The 15,315-nt window shown below is 38.2% G+C and overlaps 1 protein-coding gene across 1 annotated transcript in view; it reads right to left on the bottom strand.

The window, feature by feature from the left end:
• Positions 1 to 15,315, bottom strand: part of LOC143642181 (palmitoyltransferase ZDHHC19-like) — a 57,402-nt gene that overhangs the window by 2,700 nt on the left and 39,387 nt on the right. The window contains exons 6-7 of the mRNA XM_077110342.1: positions 5,594 to 5,664; positions 5,038 to 5,244 (exon numbers count right to left, since the gene is read on the bottom strand). Coding sequence (XP_076966457.1) covers positions 5,038 to 5,244; positions 5,594 to 5,664 — 278 coding nt within the window. The remainder of the gene's footprint in view (positions 1 to 5,037; positions 5,245 to 5,593; positions 5,665 to 15,315) is intronic.

Raw genomic sequence — 15,315 nt, forward strand, 5'->3', positions numbered from 1 at the left:
AGGCAGCTCAGTACCTAAAGTAAATAAATAAACAAATAAATAAATATATTCACCTGGATTTCTGATATCTATCCTTATACGTAGGTATTATTTCATTCATTATTAATTATTCAATATATAAACATCTATTATTATCATGTTCAAAGTAGTCAGATGATTTTCAATATTTTTATTATTATTAAAATTAGTGTTAAACTAAATTTAGTTATTAAAAAGAAATTCATATGAAAGTTTCCCAAAATTCTCATTCTATATTCTACTAATTCAACCTAAATTCACAGAACTCTTTCTACAGATTAATAACATTGCTCTCAGGCATTAGAGGAAAGAGCTTAGTATACTTTAAAAACAAATTACTGAACAAAATCAGAGTGGCAGTCTCAAAGATCAATACTCATTGATAGGATTAAAAACCATTTATGTATTTATTTATTTTTTTAGGACTGGGGATTGAACCCAGGTGCTCCTCACCCTTAAGTTTACTCCCCAGGCCTTTTTAATCTTAGGATTTAACTAAATTGCTGAGGCTGGCTGAAAACGTGCAAGGAGGCTAAATCAGCCTCCTGAGTTGCTAGGAGTAAAGGTGTGTACCACCCCTTAGAAACTAAATTTATGGATTTTGCTTTGCTTTGCTATTGTTTTTGCCATGCCAGGGATGGAACCCTGGACCTCATATATCCTAGGTAAGCTCTCTACACTTATCAAAATACCCAGCCCCAAATCAATGCTTTTATGGCCTATCATCCTGCAGTAAAATTGTGTCTTAATTATGTCATGTGTACTTTTTCCATCTAATAATCCCTGGCCATCTATGAGAAATAACAGTCAAGAAGAAAGAAGATGTAAAGTCATTGCTTACAAAGAGGGTTTTTAACAATTTTATTATGTGTTCACACAAATCCCCTAGGGTACCACTCCTAGAATACTGGGAGTACTCAATTTCAGGTGGAAAAATGGAGATCACTCTGAATACCCAGTAAGTAGTGAACATTATGACAATACAATCATAAACACTCACCCTTGTCCAATGTTTTCATGTCTTGTATATTTTGTATTAGGGTCATTGATGCTCACCAATAGTTCCTATTTTAAAGAAAAACAACATTCAAAGCTTAGTCAAGCATTTAAAATACAAATTAATTTTGGAATCATTAATCCTTTTTAATAATCTCTATTGATTTTAAAACAGTGATTTTCAAACACATCAAGTTTCAACAATAATTGGTTTGAAACAAAACACTGAAGAAATGGTAATTCCAGCAGAGTGTGGTGGCACATGCCTGTAATCCCAGTCATTCTGGAGCTGAGGCAAAAGAATCACAAGCTCAAGACCAATCTTAGAATTTCAGTGAGACCCTGTCTCAAAACAAAAAGAAAAGGATGGGGGGAGGTGCTGGGGTGTAGCTCAGTGGTAAATCACCCTTGGGTTCATTCCCAGGACCAAAATAAACAAAAACTTGGCAATTCATAGGAAATTCATCACTCTATTTTTCTTCTCCAATGCCTATATTACATATTAGTGATAAGTTATGAAACTACTATTAGTAATGATAAATAAATGATAGCCAAATTAATAACCCTAACTCTCTTTTCTGACTATTCCAGTATATCTCCTTTCAACATACTTAGGAAACCACATCCTACTGTACGGACTACTCTAATACAAACTAATTGTGTATCTATTTTAGGAATACTCAACATCATGGCCAAGAAATGGTAAAATGAGGAGGTTGGATATAAAATCACAATCTAAATTCTTATAAATAGTAAGTCAAAACATAAGAGAATCACATTAAATTTTCACTTAATCTAGACCAAAATAGTTGCACATATATCAAGGAAACTCCCATTGCTAATTGTATGTAGATACTCAATCTCAAGTTAGCTAATAAGCTTCAAGCCAAGAAGTTAAGGGCATAAAGACAGGGGATGTGATAACTAAAGGTCACAAATGAATAGTCACAACTACTATTCTGGTTTATTATTTTAAAGCAGCAGCTCTCCTAGAGAAGGACTATCTAATGGACAGCATAGTCAAGGCATTTTCATATTGGAAAGCACTGAGAAATCAAGAACAAATAAATGTTGAACATGTAAGTGCTTATAACAAACCATGTATAAAGTACTTTTCCTTGAGCCTTCTAGATCACACTGTTTTTTATAACTATAGTTACTGGAGCCTTGCAAGCAGATGTTATTGTTACTCCCTTCCTGGAACTGTTTACATTATTTATAATGCAAGATTCAGGCCACTGACAGTAAATTTATTAAAAGAGACAGGAAAATGTGTTTCCCTTGGAATATATCTTATGACTACACATATCTATTTTGAAAAGCTATAGGTTAGGACAAATCTTTTTGATAAGGTTTCCAACTACACTTATGTTAATATCCTTTAGATTTGGTTCACAGGAAAGAAGTATTGCTCCCAAAGGGACTGACTTCATGATCAATACCTAATATGTTTCAAATCCATGACAAAAAAATAAATATTACTGTGCCTTCACTGTTTTGGGGTGATACTGGGGGTTGAATTCAGGGGCACTTTACCTCTGAGCTATATCCCTTACACTTTTTATAGTTTATATTGTGAAAGGTTCTCAGTTACCCAGGCTGACCTTGAACTTGAAATCATCTGCCTTAATTTCCTAAATTACTGGGATTATAGTCATGTGCCACTATGCCCTGCTCACTACATTTTTAATGAAAGCAAGTACTCCTATAAGAAAACAATTTTTCTTTCTACTTTAAGGTAAAATAAAAGGCATATATTATAATCTAACTGTATCTTTTCTTTTTCTTTTCTTTCTTTCTTTCTTTCTTTTTTTTTTTTTTTGCAATGCAAAAGATAGAACCAAGAGCCTTGTACAAACCAGGTTAAGTGCTCTATACTACTGAGCTATAACCTCAGACTTGAGTCAAATGATTTAAGAAATATTAATTCATGAGTAATGTGAAATGTATGTAACATAATTAACTTCTCTATAGTCTCTTCAGTCAAATTTGCTTTCTTTTGCTGTTTTTCTGAAGACTTGGAACCATTGTCAATCTTTGACACTAAGAGGCACAGGAGTAGCATCAATTACACTCTGTGTGAAAATCTGCAGATTCATGAGTAATCTGAAATGTAGGTTGTAAAGGTCGGGCGAGGGTTGGAGGAAGAGACCACCAAGAGACTGTCTCATGCAACAGCAAAGGGTTTATTGGGGGTCCAGCATGCTGGGGCTCAGAGCTCACTTGAATAGAGTAGAGAGAGAGAGCCCCGGGAACAGCTTAAGCAGAGCTTATATACTTTCCTTGGAGAGGACAGGGACTTCACATACAGCATAGCCAATCATTGCATGGTTTCTGGGAGGGGTTGTTTTCGTAGAGCAACCAAATGATCAGTGGGCATTTCCGGGAGTTGTTTTCAACTTCTACATGAGTTTCAGGTTCCAGGAAAACAGAACTTAATTCTTACATTCTTAACCTTTTCAAGGTAACATACTTAATTTCTCCATAGTCACTTCATCAGTCAAATTTGCCTTCTTTTTCTGTTATTCTGAAGACTTGGAACCATTGTCAACCTTTGACACCAAGAGGCACAGGAGTAGCATCAGTTACACCCTGTGTGAAAATCTGCAGAGATATACTTCATTACTGATGTTTTGAGAAAAAATATTTTCAGATATTCTTACTGGCACACTATTCAGTTTCTTAATTTTTAACCCAAACTAAGTTTTCTCTCTTATTGTTTTAAAGAACCCACAATTTTCAGACTAAACACACACACACACACATATACACACACACAAACACACACACACATACACAAACATGTTGAAAAAAATGTGAAATATTTTTCTTTGCCATTTCATGAATTTATTTAAAAATGTAACTAGCAGCAAGGTGCAATGTTTCATGCCTATATTCCCAGTGGCTTGAAGAGGGTAATACAGAAGGATTCCAAGTTCAAAGCCAGCCTCAGCAACTTAGTGAGACCCCAAGCAAATTAGTGAGAACCTGTCTCTTAATAAAAAATAACAACAAGGGGCTGGTTAAGTCCACAATGAAAAAAAAACACTCCTACAAAAAATTATAACTAGCAAAATAGCATAACAGGGTCTGGGGTGTAGCTCACTGGTAGAGTGCTTGCCTAGCATGTGTGAGGTACGGGGTTTCATCCTCAGCACCACTAAAAAAACTAAATAAAATAAAGGCATTGTGTCCATATACATCTAAAAATGGTTTTTAAATGTAAAAAATGAAAAATATAGTAAAAAAGTAGCACACTTTAAAAAACAAGGTTTTTAACAAAAAAAGAAAAGTGCAAAAGAATTGAAACCTTGATGTTAGGATGACTAATACTAATTTTCACAAAACATTTTACAAAGATATAATGCCTAGCCTCCCTTTCACTTCAATGAGCCAATTGAAATGAATGAAGAAAACACATACATCTATCATGAGATCAGGATCCAATGGCAGACCTCAGAGCTCTGCCTGGGAACTTCATTATGTGTCACCACATCATCATAGTCCCCTGCAAGTCCCATTAGTAGTTCTCTCTTCCTGGCTCCATGTTAGGTGATTACTATGGAAAATCTCCCTTATCTGTTGAGGAATTTCATGTTCAACTGTCCTTTGAATGACATGGAGGCTTTGAGAGAGATGTAAATATAAAAAAATAAAATACATAATCTGGGGAAGATAAAAGATCCAAGTTTTAGATATAATAGTTATCCACAATATGAAACAGAAAACCCAGATAAATAGATGACTTCCCTAGAAAAGAGGGCAAAATATAGAAAGCAAAAAACCCGTGAATTAAGTGTTACAACTTTTACAGAAGCCATAAGATTTTTATTTTTCAAAAAAGCAGTAACCAGAAAGTTTGTGGTTTACTCTTCTTATCTCTTTGTCTATCCAGGGACACCTCAGTGTGCTCTGAAGCCCTGTGACCTGAACACTGCACCATCTAGTTCCATAATCCCCATCCTTATACTCCAATTGCTTCAGCTTCCTAGCCAGCCCAACCTGAAGGGTTTCTCCCAATACCTGTGCAGATCACAGACAACCCCTGTATCAATGCACTCCTTTTCACACCTCTTGTAAAGGTGCAGACTGGTCACTCCTTGAGGGGGGACCAGAGTTGGAGACTTAGATGCAGGGAGGTGTGTAGGATGTTGTGCTGGAAAGTATAACTCTGTTGGCTCCCATTCTGTTCCCAGCTCTATTTGCAGACTGACAGCTTGTGTCACGTACCTGCAGAACAAAAGTTCAAGGGCAAGGGGTCACTACCCACATTGGCCAGTTCTCCCTGACCACCCTCACACCTCAGCTTGGAAAGCACAAAGCTCAGGGCTGTCATCCAGGAGCATGAACCAGGCTGCGCTTCCCCGCTACCTCATTTCTTGTAGCAAGAACCTACAAAGGCAAGAAACAATGAAATTCCCAGAGGCTCCCAGAGTGCCATAGACAAAACCCCAAAGAATGGGAGCAGGGAGCATCAGGGTCTTAGAGCTGGAGTAAGGGACCAGAGAAAGGGACCCAGCTTCACCCCAACCCACCAGCCCCAGGGCCCACCACTTCAGCCCCTGGTTTACCAACTTACTTGGGTCCCAGTGGCGTATACATCATGCTGTAACAGTTGGAGGCACAGTCTTTGTTAAAAGGGCTGTCATGCTGGAGGGATATGGGGATGGAAAGAGGAGCTCCCAGTGACATTCCCAAGGTGGTCAGTTAATGCAGGACTCATTTCAGGCATGTGGCAAGATTCCAAGGGCAGGAAAGCCCAAGAGTGACCCAGAGACTGCAGCCTGCCCAGGCTTCTACAAAGAATGGTCTCCCTCGACCCACTTGTGAGCAGCTCTCTTCAGACCAGTGCTGACATTGCACCCACATCTCCTGCCTTCTCAGGACTCCCTCATCAACTTTTACTTCCCTTTGCCACATCCTTCCTCTATGTCCATTGGCCACACATGTCCTCCTGCCATGTCCTCTGAGATACCATTTAAGACATTTCTAGTGCTGCTCTGCTCAACTGATGCAATAATGGTGTCTCCATCCTCTCCCACTTTACTTTCTCACCTCTTGACTTCTTTCTAAAAATGTACCTTCCTTGACTTTCACTCTCTGGGAGGGCAGTGGCAGCAGAAATACTCAATCATATTTTCATCGTCACAAATCAGATGGACCAGGAAAATCTGGGCTGAGGCCTCAGTACTCAGAGCACTAAAGGTCACACTCAAATTTCAAGTCCTCCCGTGGACACTGACTAGCTTGTCCTCTTTCTTATTCTATTTTCTCTTCCCTCTGACTTCATCCATCAGCCTCTCCCCTTCCTGCTCCCAGACTAGGATAAGTCTCACCCCAATATCAAGAGCTTTAGCTAGCAAATGTCCTGGAACAATGGCAAGTGACCCATCAGACCCTGTGTCCACCCCCAACTCTCCATTGCCCACACATGAAGACTTTGATCTTCAACACTATTCTGTACAAGAAGGCAAGAGGATTTCACATCAGAACATCTCTGGAATACGTCCAACAAAGCAACAGGAACCACTGTGCTCTATGAGGTTCTGCCTCCTTTAAGGTATTCACAGCAATAAAGAAATGAGTTTCCTTCCAGGTGCAATGTTGCATGCCTGAAATCACAGTGACCTAGGAGGCTGAGGCTGGAAGATCACAAGTTCAAGGCCAGTCTCAACAGCTGGGCAAGGCCCACGGAAATTTATTGAGACCCTATCTCAAAACAAAATATATCAAAGATTGGGGGACATATGGTATAGAAAAATGCTCAAAGAAATGATAATTAATAAACTTTTAAGAAGTGAGCACTAAGTTTGAATATCCTACCCCCCACAAACACATGGAATACAATCAGACATGAATAGAATCCTACAACTCTGAAGCACCAAGAGAAGCATCTCACACAGGCTCCACTCTTGTGGCTCCTGCTCACCATCAAATGGTATCTTCTTGTCCATTTTTTGCCCAACTTTTTGCTGCCTCTTTTTTTCCCCCTGAACATGGGGACTCAAGGCATCAGAATTCTCTGTCCCTTTATCTCTTTTCTTCTATCTGAAATGTTGATTCTTTTGTTTGTTGGTTCACTCATTTATTGAAATCTTTTCTTTGTATACTGGGTACTGAAGAACCCAGGGCCTTGCACATGCTAATCACATGCTCGACCACTCAGATATACCCCAGCCAGAAATATTTCAGGGCATCAAAAATACCTCAGTCAAACCAGGCGTGGTGGTATATGCCTGTAATCCCAGTGACTCAGGACACTGAGGCAGGAGGATCAAAAGTTAGGAGCCTCAGCAACTTAGTGAGACTGTTTCAAAATAAAAAATTGAAGGGAATGAGGATGTAGCTTAGTGGTAAAGTGTCCCTGGGTGGAATACTCAGTAGCAAAAAAAATAAAATAAACTTTAGTCACTGCACTGGGTTTTTGAAACACACTACAAATAGCATGTCCAGCCTAATCTCAGGGTTGTGAGGGCGGCTGCAACATGAGGCCCTGGGCACTGTGGGGAGTGGCCAGGGTAGTGCAGGGAGAGGTTATCAAGGGACCCCTATAGGCAACCTATCTCACAGCACCCAGGTACATGCAGAGGAGAATCCCAGATCATTAAGTATTAAGACATGCAAGAAGGCTATTTCAGCTCCTTCTGGTTGTAGACGCTGTGTCCAGTCCAGAAAGCGTAATCTCAAGGATATCTGCTGGCGCTGCCCTAGTTGAGAGCATCATCATGACAGAAAGGGCAGGGTCTGGGTTGATGTGGGCCAGGAGTTAAAGGGTGGATCTAGTGAGCACTGTCAACTCTTTCAGGGAATAAGGCACAAAGGGTACAACAAGTAGAGTGGAGACCTAGGATGTTAAGGGTGGGGCTTACTTGGGTTTTAAGATGAGACACAAATGTGTAGCTGACCACAAGGAGGAATGGTAGTAATACTAACAGCAGCAGGTAGGGCACTTTCTGGTACTAGGCACTGTTCTGTGTCTTGTGTGAATTAACCAATATTTCCCTGTTTTTGAGATAGGAAAACTGACAAAGGGGGTAAGTAGCACAGCCAAGGGCTCCCTGCTGGTCATTATAGAGCTGTGATTTGGACAGATGTGCTCTTCCCCTAGAGTCCTTGCCACCAAGCACCAAGCAAGTGTCTCTAGGAAGAGCTCTGGTCAGGGAATCGTGTAGGGAGGGACTGGAAGTTGGAGCATAGAATTAGTGCTTGTTTCAGGTGCTGCAGATAATGGAAAGGAGTCCTATCTGGTGAATCCCAGAGTGCAGGCCACATTTAGGTCCCTTGAGACTGGGCAATCTGGACATAAAGGGCCTCATTCTGACAGAACAGATGAGGAAGATTGTTTCCTATAAAGTTCCACTTATGCTTACTTTTTAACTCCTAAAATTTTACCTAACAGAAATGGAAACTTGTGTTCACATGCCTGTACACCAAAGTTTGTAACAGCTTTCTTTAGAACTTCCCCAAACTATCTGGCACAGTTGTCCAAAACTGAATACCCAGGGTCTTGGGAGGTTGAGACAGGAGGACTAAAGCTAGCATCTGTAACTTAGTGAGGCCCTAAGCAACTTAGAGATCCTGCCTAAAATTTTTTTTAAAAACTCAAAAAGAAAAAATAGAGGGGGCTGGGAATGCTGCTTGGCAATTAAGCATCCTTGGTTTCAATTCTTGGTAGAAAAACAAAAGACATAAAGAAAAAAACAAAAAACAAAAACCTACTGCCCCAAACTAGATACAATGTAAAAAATTCTTCAAATGGTGAATGTATAACACTACACAGGGCATCCATACAGTACAACACAGAAATAAAAGGAAACAGACTACTAATATGAGCAACAACATAAATGACTCTCAAATGTGTTGTGCTAAATGAATGAATCCAGACTAAATAGCACACAACTGCAATGATACATGATTCTGGGAAGCAAAAACCCACAAGGATGTAGGGAGAGAAATTGACAAGAGATGAAAGGATTTTCTGGAGTAATGAAACTGGTATAACCTTGACCATGGTGGAGAGTACTCAATGGTATGCATTTGTCCAAATCCCTAACTATAGACTTTAAAGGATAAATTTTATGGTTTGTAAATTATTCCTCATTAATTACATTTTTAGAAAATTTTACCATGGCTTCCAGGTTTGCACTTCATCAAAACTATATTTCAGGGTTGAGTTTCTGGGTCTTTTTAATCTTGATCCCAAGGGGTTAATCTCATTGCTCATGCCACCTTGCACTTGAATTAGATCCCTTTCTCCATTGTTGTTTTCACACCGTACTTCTGTGTTTCCATGCCTTTGTGCACATATGTGTCTCTCACAGGCAATGCAATCCAGCCTTCTGCCAACCCAAAATCACACCTACGTCACACAGAGTGGCATGTCCTATTCTACAGCCCATGTCTTGCCACTCAGGACCAACCCCATCTCTTCGAGTGTTCCTGGTGGTCTGCTGTGTTACTCTGATTGCAAGCTGCTTATCAGTGAGAGGGCATTAAGTACTTACTCACCTCTGTATGCATCCCTGAAATAATACACATCCTAGCTCACAGTAGGCTTTCATGCAATGCTCCTAAGAGGGAGAATGCCCACCCAGCTCCATGGGGAGGAAAGATCTGAGCTTCATTTTAAGAGGTGGGTCGGAAAGGACTCAGGGGCACCATCAGGACCAAGGGAAGTGGAGAAAGCACACATAGTGCCTAATGGCAGAGGTGGAAGGTGTCGCCTCCCATCTGGGTGTCAGGGCACACACAATTGATCCCCCTTACCTGGGTCTCATAGGGGCGCCTTGTGGTGCTCACTGCTCTGGCCTTGATGAGCAGCTGCAGGAGGAGTGGCAGCAGGAGGCCCGTGGAAGGTACAGTCACTATGATGCTGTGCACAGGCTAAGAAGCCAAGCCAGGGGACAGTTCCTCCCTGGCTCGCCTTTCCATGGATTCATCTCCTTCCTGTTTATGCCCTACCTACCCCCACCCACCCACTCTTCCTCCCTGGCTGGACCATCAGTCCATTACACCCAAGCCCAACCTCACCCCACTTCACTGTGGTCCCTCCTGTCCCTATTCAACCTTCATTCTCCCACTCCATGCCCTCCCCCCCTGGATTCTCAATTCCAGAGGCCATGTCCTGCCCCGCTCCCACTGGTCTTCAAGGGTGTCCACCAACGGTCCTCCCAACTGACTTCTCCCTATAGTCTCGCCCAGTCAGGCCCGCCTTCAGTTACCCAGTCTCTTGACTGACCACCCCTCCATCTCCTCGACCAGACTGGTCCCAGTGTGGGCCCTTGGGACTACGTGGCTATGTCAGGGCTCGGTCCATGAAGGTCATGTGCCTCCTGTGTACCAGGAATACCACACAGCTAGCCAGCACAGCACCCAGGTAGAGGCACAATGAGAGGGGGAGCAGCATGTAGAGCCTGATGTTGCGGTGCCCCATGTATGATTATACAACAAATGTGATTTTACATCATGTAAAACCAGAAGAATGAGAAATTCCATTTATGTTGATGTGTCAAAATGCATTTTATTGTCGTATAACTAATTATAACAAATTAAAAAAGAATAGGTGATACCAGTATATATATATAAACACAAAGTATTGCATAAAACCTAAAAAGTATCAGAACATCTTCCTAGTGAATAAGTAAATATAACCTAAATTAACTTTGTGCTGAACACTCTGTGAGAACTTTGTTTGCACTATCTCCTTCATGGGGCCTCATTATAGTAAAGTCTGATACTATATTCAAGTTCAAACTTCTAGTAGTACTAGTTAGAATACAAAATTCTTGGTCTTTCTGATTAGAATTCTTAATCAGTAGTTATGCCTGTATCAAAAACTTTATGGTTTTTACTTCTAATAATTTCTTAATTTTTCATGTTATAATCTTTTAATGTGTTTTTCATGTTTTGATTTTTTTTAATGTTGTACATATTTTATCATTTATATTTTCAAAGTCGATTTATCCAAACATACTTAGTATTTAAAATTAGGAGTGGATGTACTAGTAGTAGATATTCAAATAAGCTTTTGTGGAGAATCAGAAGCTGAAGTCCCTTTGTGTACTGTAAATATATTAAAGGTCTGAAGAACCTAGAATTAAATCAACTTGAAATTTTAGGTTTTGAAGTCTGTGACAACTTCTTTCAATGTTGGCCACAACAATATCTCCATCTGCAAACCAGTCCTTACTATTCTTCCATCAATAGGTAGAATATGTTTATGTACTTACTTGTATCTGATGGCCCAGTGATTATTAGGCCTGTAGAATATGCAGAACAGACACTGTGACAGTGGTGGTCATAACCCTTAACTGGCCTGGATGTGTGTGTTTCCTGGCTGTTGTAAAGTAGTCACCATATATTAAGTGCAGTTACCCACACCCAAGCTTACATGGAGGGATCTAGATGATGGGAGGCCACATTAGGGATATAAAAGCCAGGAAAAGTAAGGTGCTAGAGTGAAAATGCCTTCTCAGAAGTTGGTCTCCCATCATCAGGTGACCCCAGTTGATGCCAAATGGAACAGAGGTGACCACCCGCATCAACACTTCCTCATCTTCTGACCTTTAAAAAAAGAGCAAAAGAATATGTTCAATGATTTCAAGATATTTCATTTAAAGTCATTTTAAACATAGTGATTAATAATTGGAAGGGATTCAGCAAAGTATGTTTACTGACATGCCTTCATTTTTTAAATACATTTGAATGGCAGCTAGAGCTTATTTTCTCACTGAATTGATCAGATTGACCACTTTGCTCTTCTAAATCTGGAATGACTAGAGATTACTTCATATCTGACACCAGTCACTTATTAACTATGTGAGTTCTCAAAATCCCAGCTTTAATTACTTCAGCAATCAACGGCGTAATGAAGAGGACTTAATTCATAATTTCATTATACTTATACATTTGGGAGGAGTGGCTTTCTGGTATTGAACCCAGGAGCTCTTTACCACTGAGCTATATCCCCCTATTTTTTGTTGGTTACTTTTTTATTTGTTCTTTTTATGTTCTATATTGAGGTAGGGTCTCACTATGTTGCTGAGGCTGGACTTGTGTCTGTAATGCTCCTGCCTCAACCTCCCAAGTTGCTGGGATTATAGATGTGCACAACTGCACCTGGCTTTACTATATTTTTAAATATAATAATTAATTTTCTTGTTCAGAATGAATGAAATACTATAAGAAAATTAAAGTGTTTATACTGTTAAGACAAAGGAAGAGGCAGGACAAGAGATATTGCTGCAAGTTAAGAGGAAAATTATATGATACTAAAAAAGAATATTCATCATATACATACTCTTAAATGTATGCATATACCATAATAAAGCTTAAAATTTAAAGAATCAAAAAATGATATTTGACCTGACAGAAATAAGGACACAAAAAAATTAAGAATGTGAATAATCCTATTTCCACCAAAGAAAATACATTTTTATAAAAACCTCAATATGATTTCAATAATCAATTCTGTCAGTATTTCATATAGAAAATAGGTCAAACTTATAGAACATCCTTCAGAAAACAGTTTCTCAGCTTATTTCCTGAGACAAACATAATCTTCATGCCAAAGGCTGGCAAAAATATTGCCTTCAAAGACAATTACAAACTAAAATAAATATACTTTAAATATATTGAAATATAAATATAGAAACAGAATACTTTGTTAAAATATAGGAACAGAGAGGCTGGGTGTAGCTCAGTGATACAGTCCTTGACTAGCAAGCTCTGGGTTCAATACAGCCCTGACTAGCAGGCCCTGGGTTCAATACTTAGTGCCACATTAAAAAGAAAGAAGGTGGGGGGGAGGGAGGGAGGGAAGGAAAGAAAGGAAGGAAGAAAGGGAGGGATGGAGAGAGGGAGGGAGTGGAAAATAGAATTTAGCAACCTATTAAATAATATTTAAATTTATCCTAGGAATACAAAAGCTATTTAATATTTGAAAATCAGTGTAATTCATTGCGTTAACAAAATACAAAGTAGAAAGTCACAATCATTTCAATTTTAGATAAAAGAGTTGACAAAATTCAACACAAATGCATTATCTTTTTTACTTTTTTTTTAATGCAGTCCTGGGGATCAAACCCAAGATCTTCTTTATACTAGGCAGGTTCTTTATCACAGAATTACATCTCCAGAACATTTTTCTTAAAAAAAGAACAAAAAAAAAAAAAAAAAACCAATTAACAGCTACATGAAAACAAATATTGGGCATATTTGTGGGATAATGTGAATGTTTTTATATATGTATATATTGTTTAGTGTTTAAATCAAGTAAAATATATTTATCTCTTGGACATTTATCATTTTTTTGGTGAAACCTTTCATAATTCTTTGTTCTAGCTTTTTAAAATATATATCATATTATTATTATATATAGTCATTCTGCTATGCAAGAGCCACCACAAATTTTTGCTCTATGTAACTGTGACTTAGTATCCATTGATCAAACGTTTCCCATCCTTCCCCCCTCTTTGCTCCCCCTGGCCTCTGGTGACCACCATTCTGCTGTCAACTTCTATGAAATCAACGGTTTTAGATTCTATATGAGTGAGATAATGCAGGCCTTGTCTTTTGGTACCTGAGTTATTTCACTTAGCATCACACTTTCCAGTTCTATCCATTTTGATGTACAACTATCCATCTTTCCACAACTAAAATATTCTCGTAAGCTAAGGTCAAACATTATGCAGAATCATATGTAGATGTGGCTTTTTCACAGAATTTCAGTTCAAAGATTATTCCTGTTCAATAACAGGAAAACATCATAGTAATAAAAATCAGAAGAATATTTTCCTATTTGCTAGTGATTGGAAGGAATGTGAGGGAGTATTCTGCAATAATTTATATATTCTATATCTTTCCAGTGTGATGATTATAAAGACACATTTATAAAATTTATAGCATTGTAGACTTAAGATCTCTGCATTCACTGCTTGTAAATTTTAATTCAAATGGGTCTATAAAATTGGATAACATATTAATACCAATTTCCAGGAAGATGATACACTACAAAAATTTGAGAACAAGCTTTAAAATCAAAGAGAACTGTAATCCAGCTCTTCCACTTACTGGCCATGTGGCATTGGATGATTCATGTGGCATGTCTGTGCCTATATTTTCCAGCAGAAGAACAAAGGTGACAATATCAACCACACAGAGTTGCCATGAGTCTTGTAAGATAATATGTGCAAAAGCCTTAAAACAGTGACTAGAACAAAGATTGTGTTCAAAAAGTAGTAAAAATTGTTATAGTTAAGTAATAATAGTTTTTTCTAAAGGAACGCAGTGGTTTCATGCTTAGATTGTCTTCTTATCAATGTAATGCAATGCATGATATCTCTCTGTGCAGAGACCCAGAGAGACACAGAGATGGAGGAAGGAGAAAAAAAATATCAGATCAGATTAGCTGCAGCACTCAAGACAGAATGCTCACATTAACATAATTGATGGAGACTGAGGAATGAAAGGTTGTGTCAATAGGATATTGTGAGGATTAAATGAAGTGCAACATGAAAAATTGCTTGGCCTGGTGTTTCATATTCAGGAAACCCTCAGCAAGAAGTTAAAATTAATTTATTCATATTCACCCCCAAATTTTTCCAAAGCATAAATACTAATAAACATAAAAAAGCTTTCTAAAAGCATTTTTTAATTCAGAAAATGCACTCAATAGGCAACCCCCTTATAATAGTTCACTCTTTTTTATGGTATTCATTTAGCTATTACTCATTTTTCATGGGATATGTTTTTTGCAGGTCAAAATTTTTCTTCTATGGAAACATTAAAAGTTTTACCCAAGTATACAAATCCATATATCTGAGTAGAAGATGTTTTTCTTTAATATTTACTTAGTCCTATTTGTTCCATTTAAATTTCCTACTCCGTCAAACTCTCAAGTATGTTAATCATTCCTATTGCTCTTCTAATATATTATCCTTGGTTTATCTAGTTCCAAAGGCACATGACAGTGTGGAGGTTTCAGTTTTAATTTGTTTTTGAATGTGGAAACACTAAAAACTTTTTCAAATAGTTATACTAAATAGATACTAAAGCCCATACTTTAATTATAATTCTATTAATTTGGAAACCATCCTTTCATTAATGCTGCTTATTGCAAGAATCATTTTGAGTGAGGAAATTTCAATATAACTCTTTTTCATCCCTTCAACAAAATGATTAAATATATTTTTTCCTGTATCTTTGGTCAATTCATGAAATTTATTTTTATCATAAAATAAATTCAATACATGATATATAGAATTCTTATTTATTAGTGTTTTTTGATTTCTTTCTACAACT

This window comes from Callospermophilus lateralis, chromosome 10 (genome assembly GCF_048772815.1).
Source record: "Callospermophilus lateralis isolate mCalLat2 chromosome 10, mCalLat2.hap1, whole genome shotgun sequence".
NCBI lineage: Eukaryota > Metazoa > Chordata > Mammalia > Rodentia > Sciuridae > Callospermophilus > Callospermophilus lateralis.